The 23478-nt window shown below is 40.2% G+C and overlaps 1 protein-coding gene across 1 annotated transcript in view; it reads left to right on the plus strand.

Moving 5' to 3' along the window:
* The window catches only part of atrnl1b (attractin-like 1b), a 62641-nt gene extending 39714 nt beyond the window's left edge, over nucleotides 1–22927 (plus strand). The window contains exons 26-29 of the mRNA XM_075456835.1: nucleotides 816–894; nucleotides 12584–12691; nucleotides 20122–20236; nucleotides 20867–22927. Of these exons, the coding sequence (XP_075312950.1) occupies nucleotides 816–894; nucleotides 12584–12691; nucleotides 20122–20236; nucleotides 20867–20991 (427 nt within the window). The 3' untranslated portion in view covers nucleotides 20992–22927. The remainder of the gene's footprint in view (nucleotides 1–815; nucleotides 895–12583; nucleotides 12692–20121; nucleotides 20237–20866) is intronic.
* Nucleotides 22928–23478: the final 551 nt, after the last annotated feature.

Below are 23478 nucleotides of genomic sequence, written 5' to 3' on the forward strand. Positions count from 1 at the left end.
GACAGGAGCCTGCTGCTCATGTTGCAGGATTAGTTTCAATTCCACACAGAGTCGTCTTTGTTCCGGGACCTAAAGGAAAAACTTCATATTCTCTTCGAATTAAGAGATGGAAGAATGATCTGAGAAATGTTCAAAATACTTTATTGTTGTGTATGAATAGATCACAGAATAGTTGCAAAGTTTAGTTACATGTTGTTTTTTTTTATTAGTTTAAATGAGAATCAACGGACATTAAAACTTTTCCTTTTGACTTGTTTTTAGATACGTGATTTCTTCCTAACCGTAATGTATTGTAAAAAAAAAAAGAAGCGTCAACCCGTTTAGGTGCTCTACATCCGCCCTCCGATCGGCTCTTTAAAGTCTGCCAAATGTCTCTTTAGCACAGAATCATCTTTACGTTCTCATCTGTCACCGGGATAATGAAGTGGAAGCTCTCAATCAGTCATATTTCTCTATCTCAGTCGTGCTTGGACCTTTCTGGATTTCCCATGACTAATGACCACGGCAGCGCTTTTGGGTTATTAAGTGAAGTAATCGGCCAAAAGTTTCGGTCTGCTGAGACGTCAGTGTGATGCCTCTTCAAATAATCTTCCCTGTTATGTGTTTTTAGAAGTTAGAAACTTTTTTTTTTCAAGTCCTCTTTCATCTTTCGATAATGTTGTGTTGATCACTGCCCCATTAAAGTTGTAAGCACAGAATTGTATAAAAATGAAAGGAATAAATAAATGAGGTTTATATGAGGAATAAATAGGTGAGCTGTTTCATTTACCAATACAACTGAAATATTGAAAGATATGATTTCTCTTTCTTCGCAGTTGCTTTTTGTCACTTCTCCTGGTGGCAGCAGTGGTGTGGAAGATCAAACAGACCTGCTGGGCGTCACGACGCAGAGAAGTAAGTCCCTGAAACAAGCCGTGTGGACGAGCTCAACACCTAACTGTTGGTGTGCGCGAGTCAACAGTCCCTACTGTTTCAAAGCTTCTCTATAAATGTAAATCGCCTACTGGAGCCCAAATTCATTTCAAAAGGTTTTTCTAACAGAGATTTTAGGCCGAGTGCTTACATTGTAGGAGTTCATGAACTTCGTTTGGCAGGGTGCTACTTGAGAAAAATTGGCAAACAGAGCGATGAATGTGTGGTGAATTGTAGCCACGGTTTCAATGATGAGAATAGAAAAAGGTGTGCGTTTATTTTTTTGTCGTATTCTTTCAAAATATACAAAAAGGTTAACAACCGTGACAATACCCAAGTAGTAGTAGTAGTAGGGGTGGAACGGTACAAAAAACTCACGGTTCGGTACGTACCTCGGTACGGACCCCACGGTTCGGTACATTTTCGGTACAGTGCCGAAGGAGGCGTGTAGCCAGGTTCGAGCACATGTAATAGATATCTGAATCCTGCCTCTTCTACGGTGGAATATGGGCGCATAGCAGATGCGATGTAAATTCCAATTGCTTCGGTAATTTTTTTTGCTCTGCATGTATTCGTATCCAGGGGTTGTTGTAATACATTTGGGAGACGTAACTGGTCGGGTCTTTTCATGGTTCTATAGCACACATACACATCTGACGTAGGTGTGTGGTGGTCGGTAGCTACGCCCCATGTCATGCTATCACGGCTGAAATGTTTCATCATACCACACAGACAGAACCGGCGCGTGTTTAATAAGTTAAACTTACACGTTGTCTCCTTTGTCTGCAGAGCTCTGCTCTCCTTTCTTCCTTCATGAAATGAAAAAGTATCTCCTGACTCTCTCTGTGAGCTCTTCCAGCCTCGATATTAGACGCCCGATGTGATTGTCCATGATTAATATCACCATCATGCAGACCATGAACATGGTGGCCTCCCCGCTCTCCATATTAGCTTCTTGGTGGTGTTTTTTCTTCTCTCATTACTTTCTGTTTTGTTTTGTTTTTGAATGTAGCGCTAAACGGCTAACACGTCACTGACGCGGACGGCTGCGCGCGGCGCATCAGTCCCGACTCATGTGCGAATGCAGACTGAAACAGTTCCGCTGGGGAAGGACAGTTATCAGAACCAAATTCGAGTAGGACAGTTCTGATAACTTCGTTCTTTCGTCGTGTCTCAGCAACTTGCGCCGGTAATAGTAACTACTCTGTCCGAAAGCGTATATCTCTACGGACCAATCAGAGCTTGCATGTGGCAGTGTTTAAATGGGTCCTAAAGGAAACTCTTGCAAAATAACAGTTCCGCGTTCAGAAAACTTCCGTACCGTGTGTATTCTGCGTGGAAATGCGCGTACCAAACCGTGACCCCCGTACCGTGACGGTTCGGTACGAATACATATACCATGCCGGCCCTAAGTAGTAGGGTACCCAATTTTTCTTTTGTCATCAGTTGCCATTTTGGCTGTATACGTATGATAAAACTTCTCTTCATCTAATGTAGAGTGAAGTAAAGTGTGCATAAATCACAAACCAACCAATTTTCTTTTTAAAGGGATAGTTCGCCTCTTTTGACATGAAGCTGTATGACATCCCATACTAGCAATATTGTGCATGAACATTTTCTTACCCCCTGCTGCGTCCTGTGAGCCGAGTTCCGGCCTCGTTTTGGTGTTGACGAAGGTAGTCCGGCTAGTTGGCTGGGGTTTAAAAAATAAAGCGTTTTGCTTCTCAAAACAATATGCGTTCAAAAGATTAATACATTTGCATCACAAAATCGTTGTCCAGGAAAACATCAGACCTCACAATCGCTTGGCGCTATTTTCTCTCCCTTCGTATCACTGCGTGCTGCCGATAGCCGCGTATCTAAAATGTTCATGCACGATATTGCTAGTATGGGATGTCATACAGCTTCATGTCAAAAGAGGCGAACTATCCCTTTAAGACTCAGTCCCACTCCGACACAAAGATCACAGCCGGGCAAAGCTAAAGTTCCAACAACAGCACAGTCCCAAATAAAAACATTCTTTATTTGATGTTTTTACTTTTATTTTTGACACTTTCCTCAAGTAGCAGTAGAATTTACAACGGGTTGCATTTGCAAAACTGTGCGTAGAAATGATACAAAGCAAATGCAGTACCATACTGCACAATCCGCCTCGAGGGCAACGGTCAATATTACTCATCAACCCTTTTGCTGCCCATACTGACTGTGCATTTGGCAAAGCCCACTGAAACGTCACCACTACTTGGGCAAAAAGAAAAAGAGGGGAAGAGGAAAGCTACGGATACAAAAATCTTTCCTTAATCATGATACGGGTGATATAATAATTCAGGTAAGAGAGTTGGTTCAAATTTATATGACCCATGGAAAAAACATTTGAAGGGAGCAAATAGAGATGGTGTGAATGAATAAGGTGAGGGGATCATTAATATTCAGTGTTGGAATGAAAGATGGGACTGGGAAATGTGTGGAGTAAAATAGGGGGAAAGATGAGATGATTGGCAGTAGAAATTATAAAAGCAGGTATGGAAAGATACAGCGTGGGAAATGGAAAAAGAGAGCAAATGCATGCAAATTTACCTCACTGCTCTTCACCCAAACTGCACTGGATGTTTTGAGGTCTTTGTAAGCAGCCATCATTTCCATCTCTTGAAGCTGACTCCTATATTATTCTGCGTGCTGTTTGATACTCAACAGCGGGACGTTTCATTTGGCCCATCTTTATGACCTGCAGTCGGCTAATAAAGCTCTCACAATTCATTTAGCCTTCAAGGATGACATTCATATAATCAGGACCAAAATTTCATATCCTCTAATTGATATATGAAAATAAACAAAAATGAATGATGCCCATCAAAGGAATTAAAGTCAATGAAAATTAATGCAAGCAGATGGGCTCATGGTGTTAACATTCTGCTCACTTTTTGTGTCTGCTCTTGCTGTTCGTATCATCTGTTTGTTGCTGTTTTACATAGTTAAATGGAAACCTTCGTGTCCTAATTGTTGTCACAGCAGGACGATTTGATCACACGTCAGGAAAAACGAGATGATTTATTTGCTGAAGACGCATTATGAAAGAATATCTAAACCTTACTGCTACGTGATGCCACTGACCTCCGCTACGACGCTCCGTCCCTGAGATTTATGTTTGGGCTCTTTTAGAAGCAGGCATATTTTTCTCTCTTTGGAACACGATGTGTTTAATAGATGAACCTTACATTCCGTATTGCTGGATTTGAATCCTTGCTACGCCATAAACTCTGCTCGCAGTCCATCTGGATTGGCGGCGAGCTTTTCTTGGCATTACAGGCGACGCTCTTCCAGGTTTTAATGGAAATGAGTTTCGACCGGCCAAGGATATAAAAATTTTGATCAAATACTTGGATATCCTGTTGAAAGCCAATGAAAGAACAGGTTTTGCACAGCTTATTTGTAATGAACACGAACGTGCATTAATGCCATTTGCTCTTAAACTGTGTTATTCAGGCACAGTGCTTCACAAACATGGGATGCGTGATACTCAAAGCTTTCTGTTGTGGCGTTTTCAGGTGCCCTACTTTTAAAGAAACAACGCAAGGAAGAAGCTGTGTGTTTGTAACCTTTTCCTGAAAGCTCTGGAAGCCTGGAGGATGTTCTTCAGTGCAGTTAGTTTTTTTTTTCAGTTTTGCAAGTAGCCTTTAAACTACGTCACATGCTTCCATCATGGCCAATTTTCCATAATATCCAGATCAGTAGAATCACTTGTAGAAATCCTCACCCAGCCAGTTAATTTCTTTTCTTTATACCCTAACACTGCAAAATGTTTTCATGTATGAAATAACCCACCTGGTGCTTAAATAAACTATTAAAAGCTCCAAAACTTCCTTTTTTCCCAATTCTGTATATTTTACAAGGCAAGGAAAGCAGACCTTTCACGCAGAGCCAGGCCTTTTTTTTTCCCTTCTTTTGACAATCATTTTTAATGATACAGTGCTTATCCACGACGGTTCACCTTAAAAATAAGCATTTTTTGTAGATTATTTGGCATTTCTCCGGCTTCCAAAAGGAGCTTTCAACAACCTTCACTTTGCACCCTCTTCGTAACTTTGTTTAATATTCTCTTGTCATCGTCTATCAGCATCAGACATAATCAGGCCCTTTTTAAATGCTGCCCCAAAATCAAGATGTTCTTTATTTAAAAACTGGCTAATCAAAAGACAATTACAAAAAAAAACCGTCCTAAAAGGGGTTGATGGGTTTTTTTTCTGATGGTTATGTACATGCTACAACTGAAATAGAAATGATAAACGGTCAGTTGTACAATGTAAGCGTAAATCCTCAATCTTAGTAAACGTATTGGTATTTTTTTTCCAAATGTTTGACCTTGTTTGTATTGGCTAAAATACATATATACTGGGCCACAGTCTTACTTGCACAAATGTTATCAACATATTCAGATATCCACCATACTTGGCCTCCATGTGATACGAAATGATCCTGACTCAAATGGGGCTTTTTTAACCCCCCTGGGCGACTGCCAGCCCTCAAAAAAATAAATCAATCGATTTTAAAAAAAAAAAAAAAAAAAGAATACACGAGCCCTTTTAATATACTTCGACCTGAGTAAAAGGGATTCGAGTGAGATTGCAGGAGTGTTATGTTTTCTGTTGCAGGCGTGCATCTCATAGACCAACCAAGGTTTTAAAGATTTTTATCGTGAATATTATTCCTAATGATTTATTTGCAACACTGCTTCTTATTTATAGATGCATTGTGTAATGTTACATGCAGCATTTTGCTTGTAACCATTATGAAGTTCTAAAAGATCATTTTAGAGTGGAATTTGTGGTCAGTCTTTTGTGCCAAGACATTGCCAGGTTTGGTAGAATATCAGATTAAAACAGATCGGGTCCGGTCAGTCTCACCGTTGAACTGATTTGCTTCTCACTGAACATTTGTGTCCAGTTATTTTGCAAGAACTTGTGAGAGCAGCCCTTTCACTCACCAGGGGTGGAAGGATTTGTGCTGGGCACCAGTTATAAGCCTCCGCTGGACATACTGTAAGTGCGTGGAATGAATGAGTTGTAATGAGGCTTTCAGAAACAGCAGGGTCAATAATGAGACTCCGATCCAGCCAAGTGCCATATGGAGATCTGATTTGAGTGTTTTTCACTGGCCTTTCTGGTGTAAAATTTGTGTCTGTAATTCTCGATGGCGTTGCATCTAAAAAGCAAAGCGTTTAGTCGAACCAGATTTTCTTCACAATTCAAGATTTTTCCTAGAAAGATATTTGAAATGAAGACTTGTATGTAACCAAGCAGTTGTTGTCTATTCAATTCTGAAAACTAGAGCTCACTTTTTCTTTTCTTTTTTGTCTGGACTTGAGAGAACACGGTCTCTCGCTGCTGTATGTGAATAATTTTGGTTGAGGTTTTGTGACCAGACTTGGATCCCGAGTGGGGGACAACGGCAGTAAATGCCACAGTGGAAGACGAGGGCTGACCTCTTTGAAGCTACCTGTGGGGGGAACAGAGGGGAGGGCGTGCTGACATTTCACAAGACTGCAACCCGAAGACGGTCCAGTCACGAACACATGGATTTATCTTTCTCACACACTCGGGCAGGTGCATGCACAGACACACCTTCTACACCCACAGCTACGCAGGGCGGTGATTCTGAAAGGACCAGAAGGACCAATGCATTATTGCATCATTACACTAACACGGCATTAGTCATTTCTGTGTCCAGTTCTTAAGGTATAAACCTGCCTTTTGTTTTGTAAGAGGACTGGATAGATGTACAAGTTAAAAGCTAAGAAATTTATCTTGTACTCGTGCCTGGGCTCAGATGTTGAATGGACTGCTGTTGTATAGATTTTGCCGTATTTTTGTGCCTCGAGGTATATACTACATTGACATTGACATTGACAATATACTACATTGACATATCACAATGAGAAGTTTGTTCAATGAATAATCAGAATACTGTTGGTAATTAGTGTGAGGATGTAATCCCAAAAAGTGCAGCCAGATGCGGCCACCCTTGTGTATAACCTGACATCATTTCTATAACCGGCTAAACGCTTAAAAGGACCAGAACTTACCACTAAGGTTGTTGCTGGGCTGTTTGGCTCTAATCATAAAAGTTAGTTAAATCAAGTCCTCCTTTGACAAAGTTAATCTTACACTAAAGTGGTTCTGGGCCATGGACAGAGTGAGAATCATTATTTCAATGATGCCTAAATTCTCTACGTGTCAGACGTTGCTGCAATCAGTCGCCCTTCTTTTTTTTATTATTATTCTAAACTCATCAGAAGCCTCCTCTCGCCTAAAATCTCTGTTTGATTTCTTAAAAAGTCTCCTTGAGTAGGCCAGTAGGCCTCTGCACTTTTTTTTGTTTGTTAGTAAACTCAAGTTCAGGGACAAAGGAGGTGAAAATGTGGATCAGCCTTTACTGATTTACTAAAAAATGTTTTTGGTTTTTTTTTGTTTAAAAGTGCAAACTAATTAGAATGTATAATTATCACTGTTACTTTAGTTTCTCGGGTTGCCTTTCATTTCTTCCAGATAATTGAGAATAATGTATCGGTGCGTTCTGAATAAGGTCCTCTGTGTCATCTAATGCGCTTTCTCTGATCCCGGCTGCACCTCCTTCTTGCAGCCTCTATCAGCCTTTCCATGACTCATGGCTATGACTCCTCCACCCAAGTTCTTCACACTTGACATGCAAACTCAGACTTAACACTTGCGCAAAGAGCTGGCCACAAAAATCCTTCTGCACACACCTGTCACGGATAGCTTTCCATGTTTTTTTTTTTTTTTTTTTTTTTACTAATAACCTTTAAGGATCATCAGACACCAAAACTGCAGAGCTTGTTATATGCCCAGAGCATTTTTGGAGAAGTTTTGGAAACATTGGAAAAGTCTGTTTTTCGTTGAAATGAACCGTCTTGGTTGTCAACTTGACTTATTTTGATTGACACATGGGAAAAGAAGACGTTACTAACCAAAGTATTTTCACATGGGCCCCTGCAGAAAGCCCCTCGCGCTGCTCTTGACGTGCACAATCAGCAGCCATCGATTGCCTCAAAAAGAAATGATCTCAATCTTAAGCCCCTTGTCACCTTGATTTTCCTTTGTTCAGGGTGAAGTTAAGCCCTCTATAAATTTAGTTACGCGCAGAGCGTCACTGCGATCAGCTCTTTCTTAAGAGGAATGAGTTGTTTTGTAATTTAACCCTATAACTTTACAGTGCAACAGCACATGCTATTCATGATTTTCTTTAGTTCTTGGTGTCTCAGCACAGTCACATCAGCCTTATATCAGCACTGTAAACAATAGCAGGACGATCAATATTATTATAACGATATATATCGATATTTCGTTTCCCGATAAAGTATCGTTTTTTTTTTTTTTTTTTCAGCCGCGAGTATTTATTTATTTATTTTTAATTAGATTTTTTTTTTTTTGTTAAAGCAAACTTTATTGAAAAGTCAGACGTTACAGTTAGTGAAAACACAGAACATTAAGGTCATACAATACCATTCCAGGGGGTCACATTATACAAAACGGTGATAAATTAGTTCATAAAAATGTTGTATAAAGTGCACAGCTCTCACGTTTGTTTCTGTTTGTCTGGCTGTGTTGTCCTTCTGGTTCAAAGGTTGGACCACCAGTCCAATCAGCGACAATTCATGTCAAATCACACTTTCCCTTTTTTTCCCCCAGAAAATGATGCAAGTGTATCGAATCGCATTGTATCGTATCGTATCGTATCGTTGGCTGAATATCGTGTCGTATCGTGAGATTGGTGTATCGCTACAGCCCTAGACTCTTGGCTGAATATCTTCACCTCCTGACCTTCATCCCATTAATCCACAGTTTCTGTACAGGTTTTTAAACAAGGACCATCAGAATAGTCTAAAAAAAAAAAAAAGGGTATTGGTCACAAGAAAAGTAAAACAGTGTTGTGTTTTTCTATTTTTTCACATGCGCATGTATTTTTTTTTTTTTTTAACTCCAGGACAGAGCATATAGATGCAGCCAGTGGGCTTTGAAAGGGACAGAGTGACCTGCTTAGGGTGAAGAGCAAGCTCAGAGGCAGGATGACACCCAACCCCTCATAGAATCCAATAAAGGGAGGAAAATGCTGTATTCCCTAGACAGATAATTCATGCCCTCACTAACCGAATTAATCAAGTTGCATAGCAATCCACTCCATGCCCACCCTTATCAAAACTGTGAAAGGCTCCAGCTTGTATTCTAGACAAAATCAGTCTGTCATTGCACAAACGTTAATTGGTTTTACTGAGTTCACTCTTGCCTTGTGTGATTAACTCGGCATTAATTTCTAGTATCTTTCAGGTATTGTGGCAGCCCTTTTGATGATTGTATTCCCAGTGCATTTTTGATGACATACGGCACAGCACAGTGCCAGCATTCCCAGGCTTTGCTTCTGCTCCCCCCTCTTGTGCTTTGATGCCTTAAAATGAATTCTCCAAACATGATAAATAACATTACAGCTATCTGACATTTAGGATGAATGTTGTTGGATTTGAAGCTTTAGTGTTGCAAACCTTAATAAGCCGTAAGCTGTTTTCTTGTTTTGCAACAACCTCGCCGGACCCTCCACCCTGCGTTTATCTTTCTGGAAAAGGGCAGCATTTTTCATTTTGACCTGCCGTGACCCAGCAGCTCAAATCTATAGGTTTTTCTATTGCCGGTTTGATGTTTAATGGTAGAGACGTTCAGCAATTTAACATTGGGCCTCACATATAAAGTTTTTTTAAAAAAGAAAAATCAATCAGGTGATCAATGTCAATTTCATGTGGCAGCTGTTTTCTTTTCTTTTTTCTCCACTTTACTTCCCCTGAGGGAATGTTTTTTTTTTTTTTTGAGAGAGAGAGAGAGAGTCAACAAAGCAGTACAACTCTGCTCTCATTCACTCTTTACCAATGAGTCTGTACGACTGTGAAGTAATGTCAGAGTCTTCAAAAGCTTCAACAAGGGCCGACCATATTTCTTATTTTTTTAACTGTTTGACAAAAACATTTGGGCCCGAATGACGAATACGTGTGTGGATTTATGGTTTGTTGACTTATCCCTGTGCAGTTATGTGTTGAATCCAGTTGGATAGTGAATATAGATTTTCCTGAACAAAATATAGTCTATTAACTTGCTTGTCAATAAGATCTTTCTGCAAAACGTGGAACATCATGACAGAATCCATCTCACTTGGTTTCATGTTGCGTGTTTTTCGCTGAGGCACAGTAGCCTCACGATTGGTGTCCTGCACTAGCAGCGATATACATACGTTTCTGGTGGAGCAATGGCCTTTATTTAGTAGGGATGGATCCTAAAGAGTAGGGCGGAGACTTGGAGAGTATTTCTTTAGTGAAAGATTGGCACGCAGCTGCTGCTGCTGCCTGTTGGTAATGGCATGCAGATTGCAAACTATCATCTGCCAAATACAGCCAGAACTGGCTCGTATTAGGTAAACATAAGTATGTAAATTGGAAAACGCACAACATAAGACACTGTACTTGAAAAATGAATGCATGGTAGAATAGTTAGAGTTGTCTAGAAAAGGTTGGAGTGCTTTACACGATGAGTGAAATATTTAAAGACGTCATCAGTTGTTTTTTTGTGAACTGATGTGAGATGTTTAATGTAATCCAAAATGCCACCAGTGATTAAAGGTTGTACACTAAGAATTATCTTCGAAATGGGTCACTGTTTTCCGGGTCCAGCCTTGACAGAATGAAAGCAATTAATGCAGAAAACTGATTTGCTCTGATGAGTCCTTCCATAACCCTGCCGTACAGATTGCTTTCGTACACACACCTAGACACTGATTCAGATTGTCTTTTCCCTTGGACCTCTCTGCAATGTCAACCTCTCCAGACCTCATATGAATTTTGCCAATTAATAGCCAGACTAATGAATAGCCAATTATATTCGGAGTGAGTGAGTGAGTGGAGGGCGGGGACGTCTGCACACAAGAATTCATGGGTTCATTTCTACTTCAAGGACAAATTTTGGTGGAGAAATGCGACCACGAGACAACCTAACTTTCCCGTACATCTGACCCAAACAAGCACACGCGCCGTTAATGCAAATGGGAGATATTTGGAAACTCCTCTTTCTTAAAGCTTTCTTTGAATTTTGACAAAATGGCAGCAAAGTCTTTTTCAGTGATCTTATCTTCTGCACTATATGGAGTGTCTTTGTTTGTTTGTGCGCACCCAGAGCTTTATTTATTAAGTACAGAAGGAGGGCAGGTTATGAGGCCGACCACTGCCACCACTTGAAATGCTCCGTAATCTGAAACCCAATTAGATCTTAATGCGGTACACTTAAGCTCATCCCAGATCCAATAGCAATCAGCGATGTCCTTGGCACTAAAATGGCTGCCTGTTTAGATATTGATCAGACGTTGCGTTGCTGATGAAAGTGTGGCAGTAGTTGTTTTACAATATTGATTAGGGGGGAACAAGAAAAGCTATTTTCTGTTTGATCTAAGCCCCTTGAAATTGTGTCACTTTGTTCCACGAACCAAACCTGGAAAAAAGGCTTTGGGATAACTTTTTGGTATTGCAGGCTGTGCTGATCAAAAGAGTGAGCATGTATTCATTTGATGATTTTTGATGAGGAATATTGATATAAAATGTTATTGTACGGTAGTTCGCACACAAATGGGCATGTTTGTACACCATAGATGGGCTCACAAAAACGGTTTATTTAAAAAAAAAAAAGTTTTTAATTATTTCATTCAGTTTTAATGCAAAACAAAAAGCAGCCTGAATTGTTGCATTGGGAACAGATGCTGTAAGTGATTGAACATTTCAAGCAAAAATCTGACCCAAAGCAAAGATAAATGACCCAAAGCAAAGTTTTGGTCATTGTTTAGGACCGATCAGCAAACGTAAGAGCTTGCAAACTTACTGTATCCAGTTAAGAATTTTTCATTTTTAGCATTTAGTGTATTTTCATCCACTTCTCCTGCAAAGACAGGACCTCCTAGTTCAGTGAGACTTTTACTACTCTCAGCTTTCTGATTGCATTTAGATGAGGGGACTGTCATCATAGCAAAACCTAAAGGTTGTGCTTCTTAAGGTAATCCATTGTGGATTTCACTGTGCCCTTTTGGATCATTATACTGATGTAGAAGGCGTCCACTTTTTATTTTCTACTGTTTGCAACACAAACCATGACCGATCCAGCCAGCAGAGTCAACAGTTCAAGCGGTGTTGTTTTGAAATATACCTTTTTACTCATCGCAGCCAAAAAGGTGTGTTACAGCTTTAATGAGTCCCCGGGGCTGGTTTTCACAATGCATGGGGCTTGATTAGATTGTCTTATTCTGACGGCGCATTGTGTGGTTTGGATGTGGGACAGACTTTCTCCTGATGAGGCATCTGATGATTTAAAGGCTTGAGACTTTATTGGGAATTGTGTGAGAGCTTAGATCCTTTAATGTGCTCATATTTTTGCATGGTACTACGTTCTTTTTTTTCACGTCAAAGATGGTACAAAAGACGAATCACACCAGTCCTGCTAAGAATGTGCCACAGAAAGAATTGTTCATCTTGAACTTGAAGCCTTTTTAGAGATCATGCAAATTTCAGCATACGTGTCTATTGTCGAGCGGAGTTTTATATGTTTGGTTCATGTGTCATCTGTGTTTGATATTACAGCAGCTGATGAGAGAGCGTCAGCAGATGGCCAGTCGTCCGTTTGCGTCAGTCGCTGTTTCGCTGGATGCCAGAGGAGAGCTAACGGAAGTGTTGCAGCCTGTGGTTGAAGTGAGTCTAAGTAGATTGCTTACTCACACACACACACACCTATTACACACGTAAGCTTTACTTTATGTGTATTTTTTAATTCAAGTTCAAATATTTTCAGCTTAAAATAACCTTGATCTCTTTCATGAAGCCATTTTTGCATCAGTGTTGGACACTTTTTGTGTTATTTTCATTCATATTCTGTATGCTACGCGCAGGTTGATATTAGAAGGTGCTTCAAAGGACGTAAACTAATATGCTTCGGTTTTTCACTGCCACATAATCAAAGGTTATCGGGCTGTGCTCAGCCTCAAGCCCTGTGTTCCCAAAACGCTTGCCTTTCATCCAGTCGTCAATAAGAAATCTGGCGGTCTTTACTCGCCATGTCTGTCATCTTTTTATGAAAATTGTCCTCTTGGCATCAATGCAGCCCTGTCAAAGATTTTTATTTTTTTATTTTTTCATAGATTTAATTTTTCAGCTGTTCTTATTTCCGAGCAAGATAAAGAAAAACAGTCACAACTTTGATAAGTGTCACTAAGAAAGGAATGTGCTCATATTATTTCTGAATGGTGATTGGTTTTGTTATCATTTTATGTCCCAAATGATGCGATTTACTTTAAAATGAGCGAAAATGTCCTTTTGGGTTGTTTGCTGTATATAATACGTTGCAGCCTTTACACTCAAAATGAGGTTTTATTTATTATTACAGTGCCCTGGATGCTCGTATGCTACTGCTCGGTAATATTCTGCATTGTCCAGTTTGTCCTACTCTTAGTTATTTTTCTCGTACAGATCAGAGTGTCTGGTACTAAGTACAGTGTAGGGCTCGGTGCCCAAGGAGGTGAAGCATATTTTAAAGAAACATGCAGCGCTACATAGAAGTACTAACAGTGATTCCTCAGCCTGGCCTGCTGTGTCACCTGCTTCTGCGAGAAATAAAATCGCTGTGGCAACGTTTGAAGAGGCACCGCATTAGCGCTGAGTGTAGTGTTGAGTGGTACTCACCGTGCATTATGGTGTTGTGAAGGGCAACGTAAAGCGCATAAGAGGAGAAAAACAATGCTTCTCAGCTCCCTGAGTGCACTATCCAGTTGCGTTTTTAAAGCAGACTAAATCAAAGCAGCGTTGCAAGCAGGGCATTGCCTTGATTAAAGTAAAGCGTTAATTGCATCCTTGTCACGGGGACGGGAGTCCACCCGGTGTGTGATGATTTATTTCAGCAGCGCTTTCCTGCACAACAATTCAAGACCGTGTTCTTTTGAGTTAAAGTGAACACGGTCTTGTGGAGACTTTGCAGAATGCTGGAGAGAAATCTGCTGTAAATGGCGTCGCGCATCTTCTGTTAATCGACTCTTTCAAGACGCAGAACAGACGTGTGAATCCGTAACTCTCATTTTTAGATTTTCATTAGGGCTGCATCACACTGAAAATAAAAACAACTAGTCTTGCAGTGCAGTGTTTTTTATTTTTTTTATTCAACATTAAAAAGAATTGGGAATTTTTCAATAGAATATTTGAATAGGTTATTGAGAAAAGAGGTCGTTATATTTAGATTGATAGTGGGGATTTTGTACGGGAGTGCACCTGTGGGCCCGGAACGGCTGTAAATACTTCCTGCGTGAGCAGCCAGCCGGTTGGCTCATATTAATGAGTAGACTCATTTCTCCCGTCAGTTATGTGTATTCCTCCTCAGCATTTTTTAATACAGAGGCTGCGTGTCGCTCATTGGCAGCAAACTGTTTTTTAACGTGGAGTTTTAAAACATCTTTATTTCTAACAGCTATGAAACCACACAAAGAATGTTTTGACAGACATCTGTAGAGTAGTCATGTCAAAATCAGGATATGTAGACTTTCCCATTTGTATCTAGCAGCAAAAAAAGTTGCTGCATGATGGGTTTGAATGAATTTGTCCCTACTTAGTATCATACATCCGGTGATGTCACTGTTACTCATGCGCACGTCACAGTGTCCACACATCCCCTATGGTACGTTCTATACAAGCACTGCTGGGAACAAAAAGCTTATATATAAGCTATATACTTTGATATCCTGCAAAAAAATGTTCCAACCGGTGGCCTAAAAGGTCAAATTTGGATAATTGATTGAAAATGTTCTTCTTTGTTTGTAAAGGAAAACGATCGTTGCAGTAATAAAGATGGCAAAGTGTTAAGTTGATGTCGCGTTCATGAATATGTGAAGGCAGCATTGATGAGATGTTAATGCCAGAAGGGCACGATCCAAATTCAACAGCAACATTTGCTACATCATTAAACGTACCTTGCAGGGAAACCAAAAAAAAAAAAGAAATGATGCTAAAAAGCTCAGGTTTTTCAGAGCTCTTGAAGCAAGTCGTGCACTTTCTTTGACAGTCTTTACAATTTGCATCTTTTGCACCAGAATACAACATCAGCCATCTTTAGCATATTGATAATTTAGTCTTTTTTTTTTTCTTTTTTTTTTTTTTAAGCTTTCATCTGTTAATTTGGCATTCACAAACTAAAACAATGAGATAAATAAAAACTGAAAATGGTTCCTGATGTGCAGATGCACGTTTTGGAGGACACACAGCTTCATTACATACCTTGGCACCAGCTGAAGGTGAGCCATAGGAAACCGCACTAATTCTGTTTCGTAAAGGTTAATTTGTCAGCATCTGCCACCACTTAGCTTTTGCAAATATTTGTTGGTGTCAAAGAGGACACGGATGCTGCGTTTTGTCGTTTCAACGGCTCTATCTGTGCTTTTTACTCTGACCCAGTTCTGACTGTAAAAGTGCAGCCCTGTAAAACTTTGACGGGGGTACTCTTTTGAATATCACAACTGCACTGAAAACAGCAGTTTGTGTAGGAAACAGGAGGACACACTCCTGTCTCTGCCTCCACCATCAGCTCCGATCGTACTGCGTTAGTTGGTTGCATTTCTCTGTTGCTACCTTTGAGACTCTTCCAGCTGGTCTTAGCGGGGAAAAAAAAAAAAAATCATCACATTCTTTCCAATTGGTTGATGTAAACCCCCAAGATGGACGTTGCTTTTAGTGACCAAGATGTCAGCAGCTGCTGGACAGAAAGACATTCACTCCCCGCGCACTGCAGACCAAGATGGCTGGCATTTAACATATGGAACTACTAACGAACAGCTAGTATGATTGATGACACCTGTCAGTGGGGAGAGGGAAGCAGATACAGTGTACGTGTGTGTGTTGGCGTGTGTGTATACAGGTTTATGAGCCTGGAGGGTTATAAATGACCATAATACAGTCACGATTGATAAATGCAAAGTAAAAAAAAATGCAGGCCGTATAATCAGAAGATCTAAGAATTGGATACGCAGTTTCAAACGTGTAGATATACATATGTATATATGTTCATATATGTATAACAAAAACAACAACCGTGTGACTGAGCTGGAATGAAAGGCTTTATTGTTTCTATTTTCTTTCTCTCATATTTAGGGAAAACTTCCACTATGTGGATTTTCCAGGTTAACAACTCTAAGTGCACAGGCATCAGTAGCCAGTGTAAGAGGTTGGACTTTGATATTACAGCTTAGTTTATGGAGGTTGGTCCGGTACGCTAACTGGATTAATCATCTGGACCAAATCCAATGCTGCATAGTTAAGAACAGCACTTTTTTTTATACATTGAAGTAAGATAAAATGATTAAGTAACTTAACAGCTGGTTAATAGTTGTTCCGGTATTTCTATTGTTGTGTAAAAACTGAGCACTTTCACATATTCCACACGGCAGTGTTTCAGTAAGTGTCACTTGACTGTGAGTCTGAAACAGCTGTAATAATGTTTGACCTCTCAGTTCAGACAAGGTTTTGCTTACAAATGATCAGAAAACCCCTTAGATAAGCTATGTGGGGCTTATGCAGCTATTCATTAGCAGAATCACTTGAAAGGTCATGAGATGGCAGGGAACTTAATGGCACCCGTTATGTCGGAGGTAGATTTATTATGTCCCTCTCAATCATGAATGTGCCTGAGCAGATGCATGAAGAAAAGAAAAAGGAAAAAAAGCCTTGTGACACAATGTACAGCAGCAATCTGTGCAATTTCATTTGAGGCTTCCTTTGCTTCCTTTTTATGGTTCTTCTGAAGTGTTTGACTCATTCAGGGTATCAGATTTGGTCTGGTTTCATGTGCGAGGCTGAAGAAGATACTCGAGGCTTCCTTGACCAATCCCAGGTTTTTACTACAGGTTACCTGTGCTCTGTGTAAATCAGTTTTGATGCTTTTAAAGACATTTATGGTTAAATGAAAAATGTTTGACTTGGCAAATGTATCTAGAATAAATGACCAGAATCTAAAATGCGTTGTCTTTATTGTACATTCTGTTTGGATGCTCTTTCTGGTCTATCCTAATTTTAATTTTTATTTGTTTTTGCTTTATATTCTCAGCCTTTGCCCACCTTCCCCTTCTCTTCTTTCCATCTCTGCGTACTAGTCCCAGATGATTAGAAATACGGGCAAATGGAAAGCAATGGGGACCAATGTTGACAGCTTTCATAACTTGAGAAAATGTATTTGAATTCTGCTTTGGGGACTCTTTTGTGATGAGGGATGAGTTTTGATGCTTCTTAGAATCCTCATTCAGCAACATATATACATGGAAAGTGTCATCATGTGGACGACAACAACATGCTCCCGATAAAGGGGGAAGCATTCAAAGCAAATAAAATGGGAAGTGTTGCCAAATCTTCTCGCCATATTCTACTTACGATTTCTTGACACGATGAACTATGTTTAGTCGTGCCACCAGTCCGCATACCTGCTAAACTACAAAACTAAGTCATCTGACGCAGATATTCTCACATTGAAAATGGACTTTTTTGTTGGGACCAAGGTGCTTCATGTGGCCACGGTGATTGGTAGTTGTGCACACTTCTGTGTATCATCGGAAACGAGGCTGTATTTTTTTGAGCTTATGATGCTCCATGTGTTTTTTCCGCTGTATGTCGAACCCACTGGATATATTGGTTATGTTATGGCGTTTGAAGGCATCGCTCGCTTCAAACGCACACATCTGCGTCAGGTTTTTGTTGGATGAAATTTACTACAAATTTCAGTGCAGAACGTTAAAACAAACGACTGCATCCCACTTGTAAAAGACCTCGTTTTTTTCTTCACATTTTGCCCCTGCTGCTTCTGTTATCTCCATTTTAAATTCGGCTACACAGGAAAAAAACCAACAACAAACAACTCCCATCTACTCAGACATGCAGTTACTCCACAATTTCTGTCCTTTCATCCACAGCATGCTGTGAAACCCTTGACAGTCATTATCAGGATGACATGTTTTTCACGCTTGGGACGAGCAGTTTTGACCATTAAGCTCGAGGGTAGGTCATTGCCTCAGCACGCGGACCGTCTGACAGGAACACTCGCGTTTTTGTTGTGTGACCATTCAAACCATTTGTCTCAGGAGGAGGGCATCTCTACTTCAATGCAGCAGCTCCAGCAGCTGATATAAGTGACTTTTAGTCTGCCAGTTCCATGAAAGGGAACTCGTCACACGTGCCATTTCAGAAAAGATGGGGCAACAGAGGGTGTTGTCGGTGTGCCTTACCGCTCCGTTATGCACTTTTACTGCAGCATCTGTCATTGCGATAATTATCATTTGTGCTGTCCTCTTTGAGTCTCAACTGTAAAATCTGATTTAAGATCTGAAAAAGTCTTTCTCAGTAGTAATGCTGCTGCACAGCTGATCTTTAGTTAGTAACTTCAGGCCTCAGGTCAAGCCTCCAAATCTGTTAATTCTTTCTTACAGGTCTCTTATTAGTACTTTGATGCTGAAAAAAAATTATTAACTTTTGTCAATAAACCTTGGGATCAAATATATCATATATCAACTTTTCCTTCTGTATTATGTATGTGCTTGATTCTTACTCTCTCGTTTGTTTTGAAAACATTTTGAACACATACACTCAGTCTCAGTGGAGCAAACTCGCACACTCTTTTTCTGCATTTCTCCAGTCTAATTTATCTGTCCCTCGTTTTACTTCTCTCCTCGGGACCATTTTCTTCCATCTTTCATTCAATTTTTTGTGACATATTTTCGAAAGTTATACACGTGTTATTCAAAGTAGCCTATATGGAAGACGTAATTGCCCAAATGCTGAAAGTAGTGAAGAAACTTCTACGCAGAACGCTGTGTTCTGTGCGCTCCACCTCTCGGTTACCCCACTTATCAAAGCATTTGTTTATTCCAAAACTTTGGGTCACACCATAAAAATACTGATTTCCCCAAACAAAGCGACCCGTATAGCACGCGCAGCCACTCGTTTTTCCCCCTTTTTATCTATGCCAACCCCAATATTGAACAGAAACCACTCGAGATCTGCTGGCGCAGTCAAATATCTTCGAGCGGCGAACCCCCCTCCACAGTTGCATGAAAATTAAAAAATCTGACCCTTAGTATCCTTCAAGTATAAATTGACTCTTGTCAACCCGACTATATTTTGGTTTTACAGACTTCTTCGACCCCCGGAATTCTCAATCCCACGTTCTAACCCTCGTCAGAGGAGAGACTTTCCCGTTCGGAATTCTAATTAGTTGACCCATTCAAGATGGGCTTTTATAAACTACTTCGTATCACTTACAAACAGTGCACGGACAAAAAATTTTTGAAGACAAGCTCCACAACTGGGATATTCATTTATAAAATGAATTTAACTTGTCTTAATTTCCGAATTGACTTGACAGGACACTTATTTACTTTCCCTGTGTGTATGTGTTTTTATACTCGACGTGTCACCATTCAATTCAAATAGACAGACAGTACATTAACACTCGAATTATCATGACCAGAGGACAACTTAATTCAGACAACTTCATTTAGGTTCTTCAATATGCAGAAATTTTACATTTAGACATTAATTGGTGTTCTGCTCACCTTTTTCTTTGGCGCCTGATTGTCTGAAAAAAGCTGTCTCTCCTATCACCTCGAGGCGTCCTCCCTCGGACGGGGTCGGTCTCACGACACGGTGGTCCTTCAGCCTTCCAACCTCGTGTCACGGCACCATTTATTAGATTCGGTTCTTTTAGTAGGAGGCTTAAGAACGGACCGCAGTAATTCAAGTGAAAATGAAGTGTTTATTGGTAGTCACACATCCAAGCATATCAGCGCTGGGCTCAGTGGAACAGAGCTCCCGCAGGAAGTCTGTCAGACTGGCCATGATTTCCGGTTATCATCTGTACTTATTGCATAGGTTGGACTCACATTCGACCGAGTATGATTGGACATGAGTAGGTTCAACATGCTTCGTCATATTCTCTGGATCAGCCCAAAACAATGTGTGTGTGTGAATCTGCCCTTGCTTTCCCAGGCTTTCCTAATTGTTTTGTCTTTCTACTCCTGGATCACTTTAGTCTAAGAACAAAGCCAATTTTAACAGTAGTCCTGAAGTTGTGGTGTTTTTTCCCGTCCCTCTTGTTTCCTCAGGGTGCACCCAAACCTGTTGCAATGGAACCGTGTTCCGGAGGAAGAGCTGCTGTGTTGACTCTCCTCGTGCGTCTGCCTTCTGGACCCTCAGGCTTACCTCCACCTGGACAGTCAGGTAACGGCACACACGGATAACATTAATATTACACAGCAGACCTGTCTTTTCTCTCTCGTTATCACGCAATACTAAAGTTGTGAAATGTATTCAGGCCTGTTGACAGTTTCAGGATGTTTGGCGGGCACCTGGGGACCTTTTACGTTGTTTCTCCAGGTTGTAGTGGACCCAGGGAGATTTCCTTTGTCGTTTCACTTTGTAGTCATGTCGTGCTTTTTCTTTAATTGTTTGTGATCGCTTTCTCTGGCTTCTTTCTCTCAAACTTGGTCATATTAGTGAGGTTAAAAGAAGCTAAAATGAGCTGGTTGCTCGTGCAGTGTGTGTGTGTGTGTGTGTGTGTGTAAATCCTGCAGCTTGAGAACAACTTAGTCTGATTGGTGCACAGTTCTTGAATGGATCCTGTGTCCGGTGGACACTGTTTTGACGTTATGTCAAAACCACATATCTGCACTACAGCAAAGATGTGGCTCTGATCTCCACATGAGAGAAGAACCGCGTCCAGTAAAACTCACTGTATGCGCGTTTAAAATGTCACACCTGGAATAGTCGTGTATTTGTTTGGTTAATTGCTTGTTACTGTGTCGTTCAACCCACCTCTATCTTCTCTCACTCTTCTCTGCCCTTCTGTAGGACTCATTGTTGCCAGTGCGCTGACAGACATTTCGCAGCAGAAGCCATACGATTTCAAGGACAAGTCGCAGGCTTTAAAGAACCGAAAAGCCCTTCCTCCAGCGCACCAAGGGACTTGCGTTTGACTCTAAACCTCTGAGTCCATCGGTCCCCTTTCGACACCATCTGAGGTCACATCGTTCCAACATGTCTCAGGTCCTGGTTGGAAGCCTCTCAACAGACATAACATGTATACATGTGGAACATTTCATTCAGCTGCTACCACTGAACTTTTCATGCTCCAAGAGCACAACACATGTTACCTTTACTTGTCTGTTTGTTTGTTTTTTTTTGTTTTTTTTGCATACTTTAACTTCAGAAATCCTTCACCAACTTCTGCTACAGCCCCCACCCACTGGGCTTCTTCCCTTTCTTCCTGGGCAGCCATTGTGACAAAGCAAAGTGTCTGCATTAAGTGGACACCCAACCCTGTGTGTGACTGGTTGTGACATCAGAGACGGATTACTTAGTCATAAATGCTTTGTGACCCCATCTCTTTGCTCACCGTGAGAGAAAAGCAAAGCTGACTCTACTTTAGGTGAAGTCGCTATTAAATGACCTCCCTCCCCTCCTTGAAATGCAGTGCAACAGATGATTGAAAATGGCTGATAGATTCCCAGTACACACACTGCCTTCACAAATGTTTGACCTTCTTTTTGCTTGCTAGAAGCGTTTCACTTTAAAGACTCGCTGTACGGGCTGATTTCATTTAGCCTTTTTGTGAGGAGGATTTGACGCTCCATAACTACATAGATCATGACAGCTTGACCATTTCGTTACACTACGCTTGTCAAATGCCGTCATTAATGATTTGTCTTAGCACCTCCTGTACATATGAATTATCCACCCAGCTAGCGCTAAAGTCTGTATTTTCTGTGGAACACGTGTACTAAAGCTGCAGAGACTGCAATCACGACTAGCGACGTGTGGCTGAAGTTGGGAGACTTGAAGAGGGCACGAACAAGTCATTCATACAAACAACTAAGGCATGTGAATCTCTTGGGAGATTTTTCTCGTGAAAAACTTGGGAGAAGTAAGACGCATTTTACTAAGCAACTGGAAGTTTCTTTTGTTTATAAAAAAAAAAAAAAAGAAAAAGTTTTGTTTTCCCAGTGCAGTTACTGTTTAATAAGTAAGGCAGAAAAACACTGAAGTTCTGGTTGGTTCTTTACTGTAGTTTTGTAATTGCATCATGTTGCAACCTGGACATTTTGACGCTTTTGAACTTGCCCTTGGATCAATGTGGTGGATGGACCTCGTTCAGGAGTCTGCTTCATAAAATCAGACCAGGGACATCATGATCCTCTGGCTGTTTACTAGTTTGTTTCTTTTCTTTTTCTTTTTCTTTTTTTTCCAAATATTCCTCTGAAGCTATGACTTTGTTTAAATCTTTGAGTACTACCTTTTTTATAATGCCTTGGCTTTTCCGTGAACTCTTATAGAGGGAAGGCGAGGATCTGAAGATTTTTTTTCCCGAAGCTGTACAGTGTCTTGCTGAACAAATGTCTTTGTCACTTTTGTTTCTTGAAATTTCATGTGTTTTTGTCAGGTTTTTATGGCAAACTGGCAAAAAAGTCTCGGTTATTTTAGGCCTTGTGCCCTGATACTATTATATCTATAATAAATTGTTTTTTTGCTACTCTTGTGAAAAGAGCATTTCTGTTAATAATTTGTTTTGATATTTAACAGATTCCTGTGTAATGGCACATTTAACTTGAGTATCTCGTGGGCTTAAACCAGTTATACTAATGTCAGCTTCTCTTGATTTGTCCATCTTTATGAACAACTTTTTGGGCATTTTCCGGATTTTTGTTGCAGAAGGGGTCGCCATGAGGATGGTATGCCTGCTAATGTGTTTTTATTTCGTCTTTGTAGGGCCATCCTTTAATATTGTCATTACACAGGAATCAAGAGTCCCACTGTACCGTGAAAAAGATAACAAACTGCATATCGGTGACTGTCGGTGTATTTTAAAAATGGACAATGTGCCAGAAAATTAAAAAGAAAGAAGAAAAAAAACAACTCTGAACTGAAAGTCTTTTCTCAAACCCTCCTCGCACTCTGGTACTGTTCTCGAAGTTCCCTTGCTTCTGTGTGGCTGCCTTGATGTCTCTGAAGCTTAAACCTTCAATCTGTGATTGCCTTCCCAGCTAAAGATAATTGCTCACTTTAAAAGTGATCAAATCTCAAAACTCAGCCTTGATGTATTTTGTGTTGGTGCAAGATAATTACTTTCATCATATTTGACAGTGCAATTTAAATTGAACTTCCCCTTTTTAAATGTGTACAGTATAAGTATATGATGTAAAGTAGGTTCTTTGTACTTTAATAAACTTTTAGTTTAAAGGGATTAATCCAAACTGTTTTATTAGACACAGCTGACTCAAAGTCGAAGACCAAATTATGCTGTCTATTAAAAGATAAAAACGTTTTGCAAATGGGAGTTGAATAAAGCTTTTTTTTTTTTTTTTTCCCATAAGCAAAGGGTCATATTAACCTTTGTATTGTAACTTTAAATTTGACACGTACAGTATACGTTTGCATTTATATTTGGTCTAAAATGACATTCCAGG

This window comes from Odontesthes bonariensis, chromosome 23 (assembly GCF_027942865.1).
Source record: "Odontesthes bonariensis isolate fOdoBon6 chromosome 23, fOdoBon6.hap1, whole genome shotgun sequence".
Taxonomy (NCBI): domain Eukaryota; kingdom Metazoa; phylum Chordata; class Actinopteri; order Atheriniformes; family Atherinopsidae; genus Odontesthes; species Odontesthes bonariensis.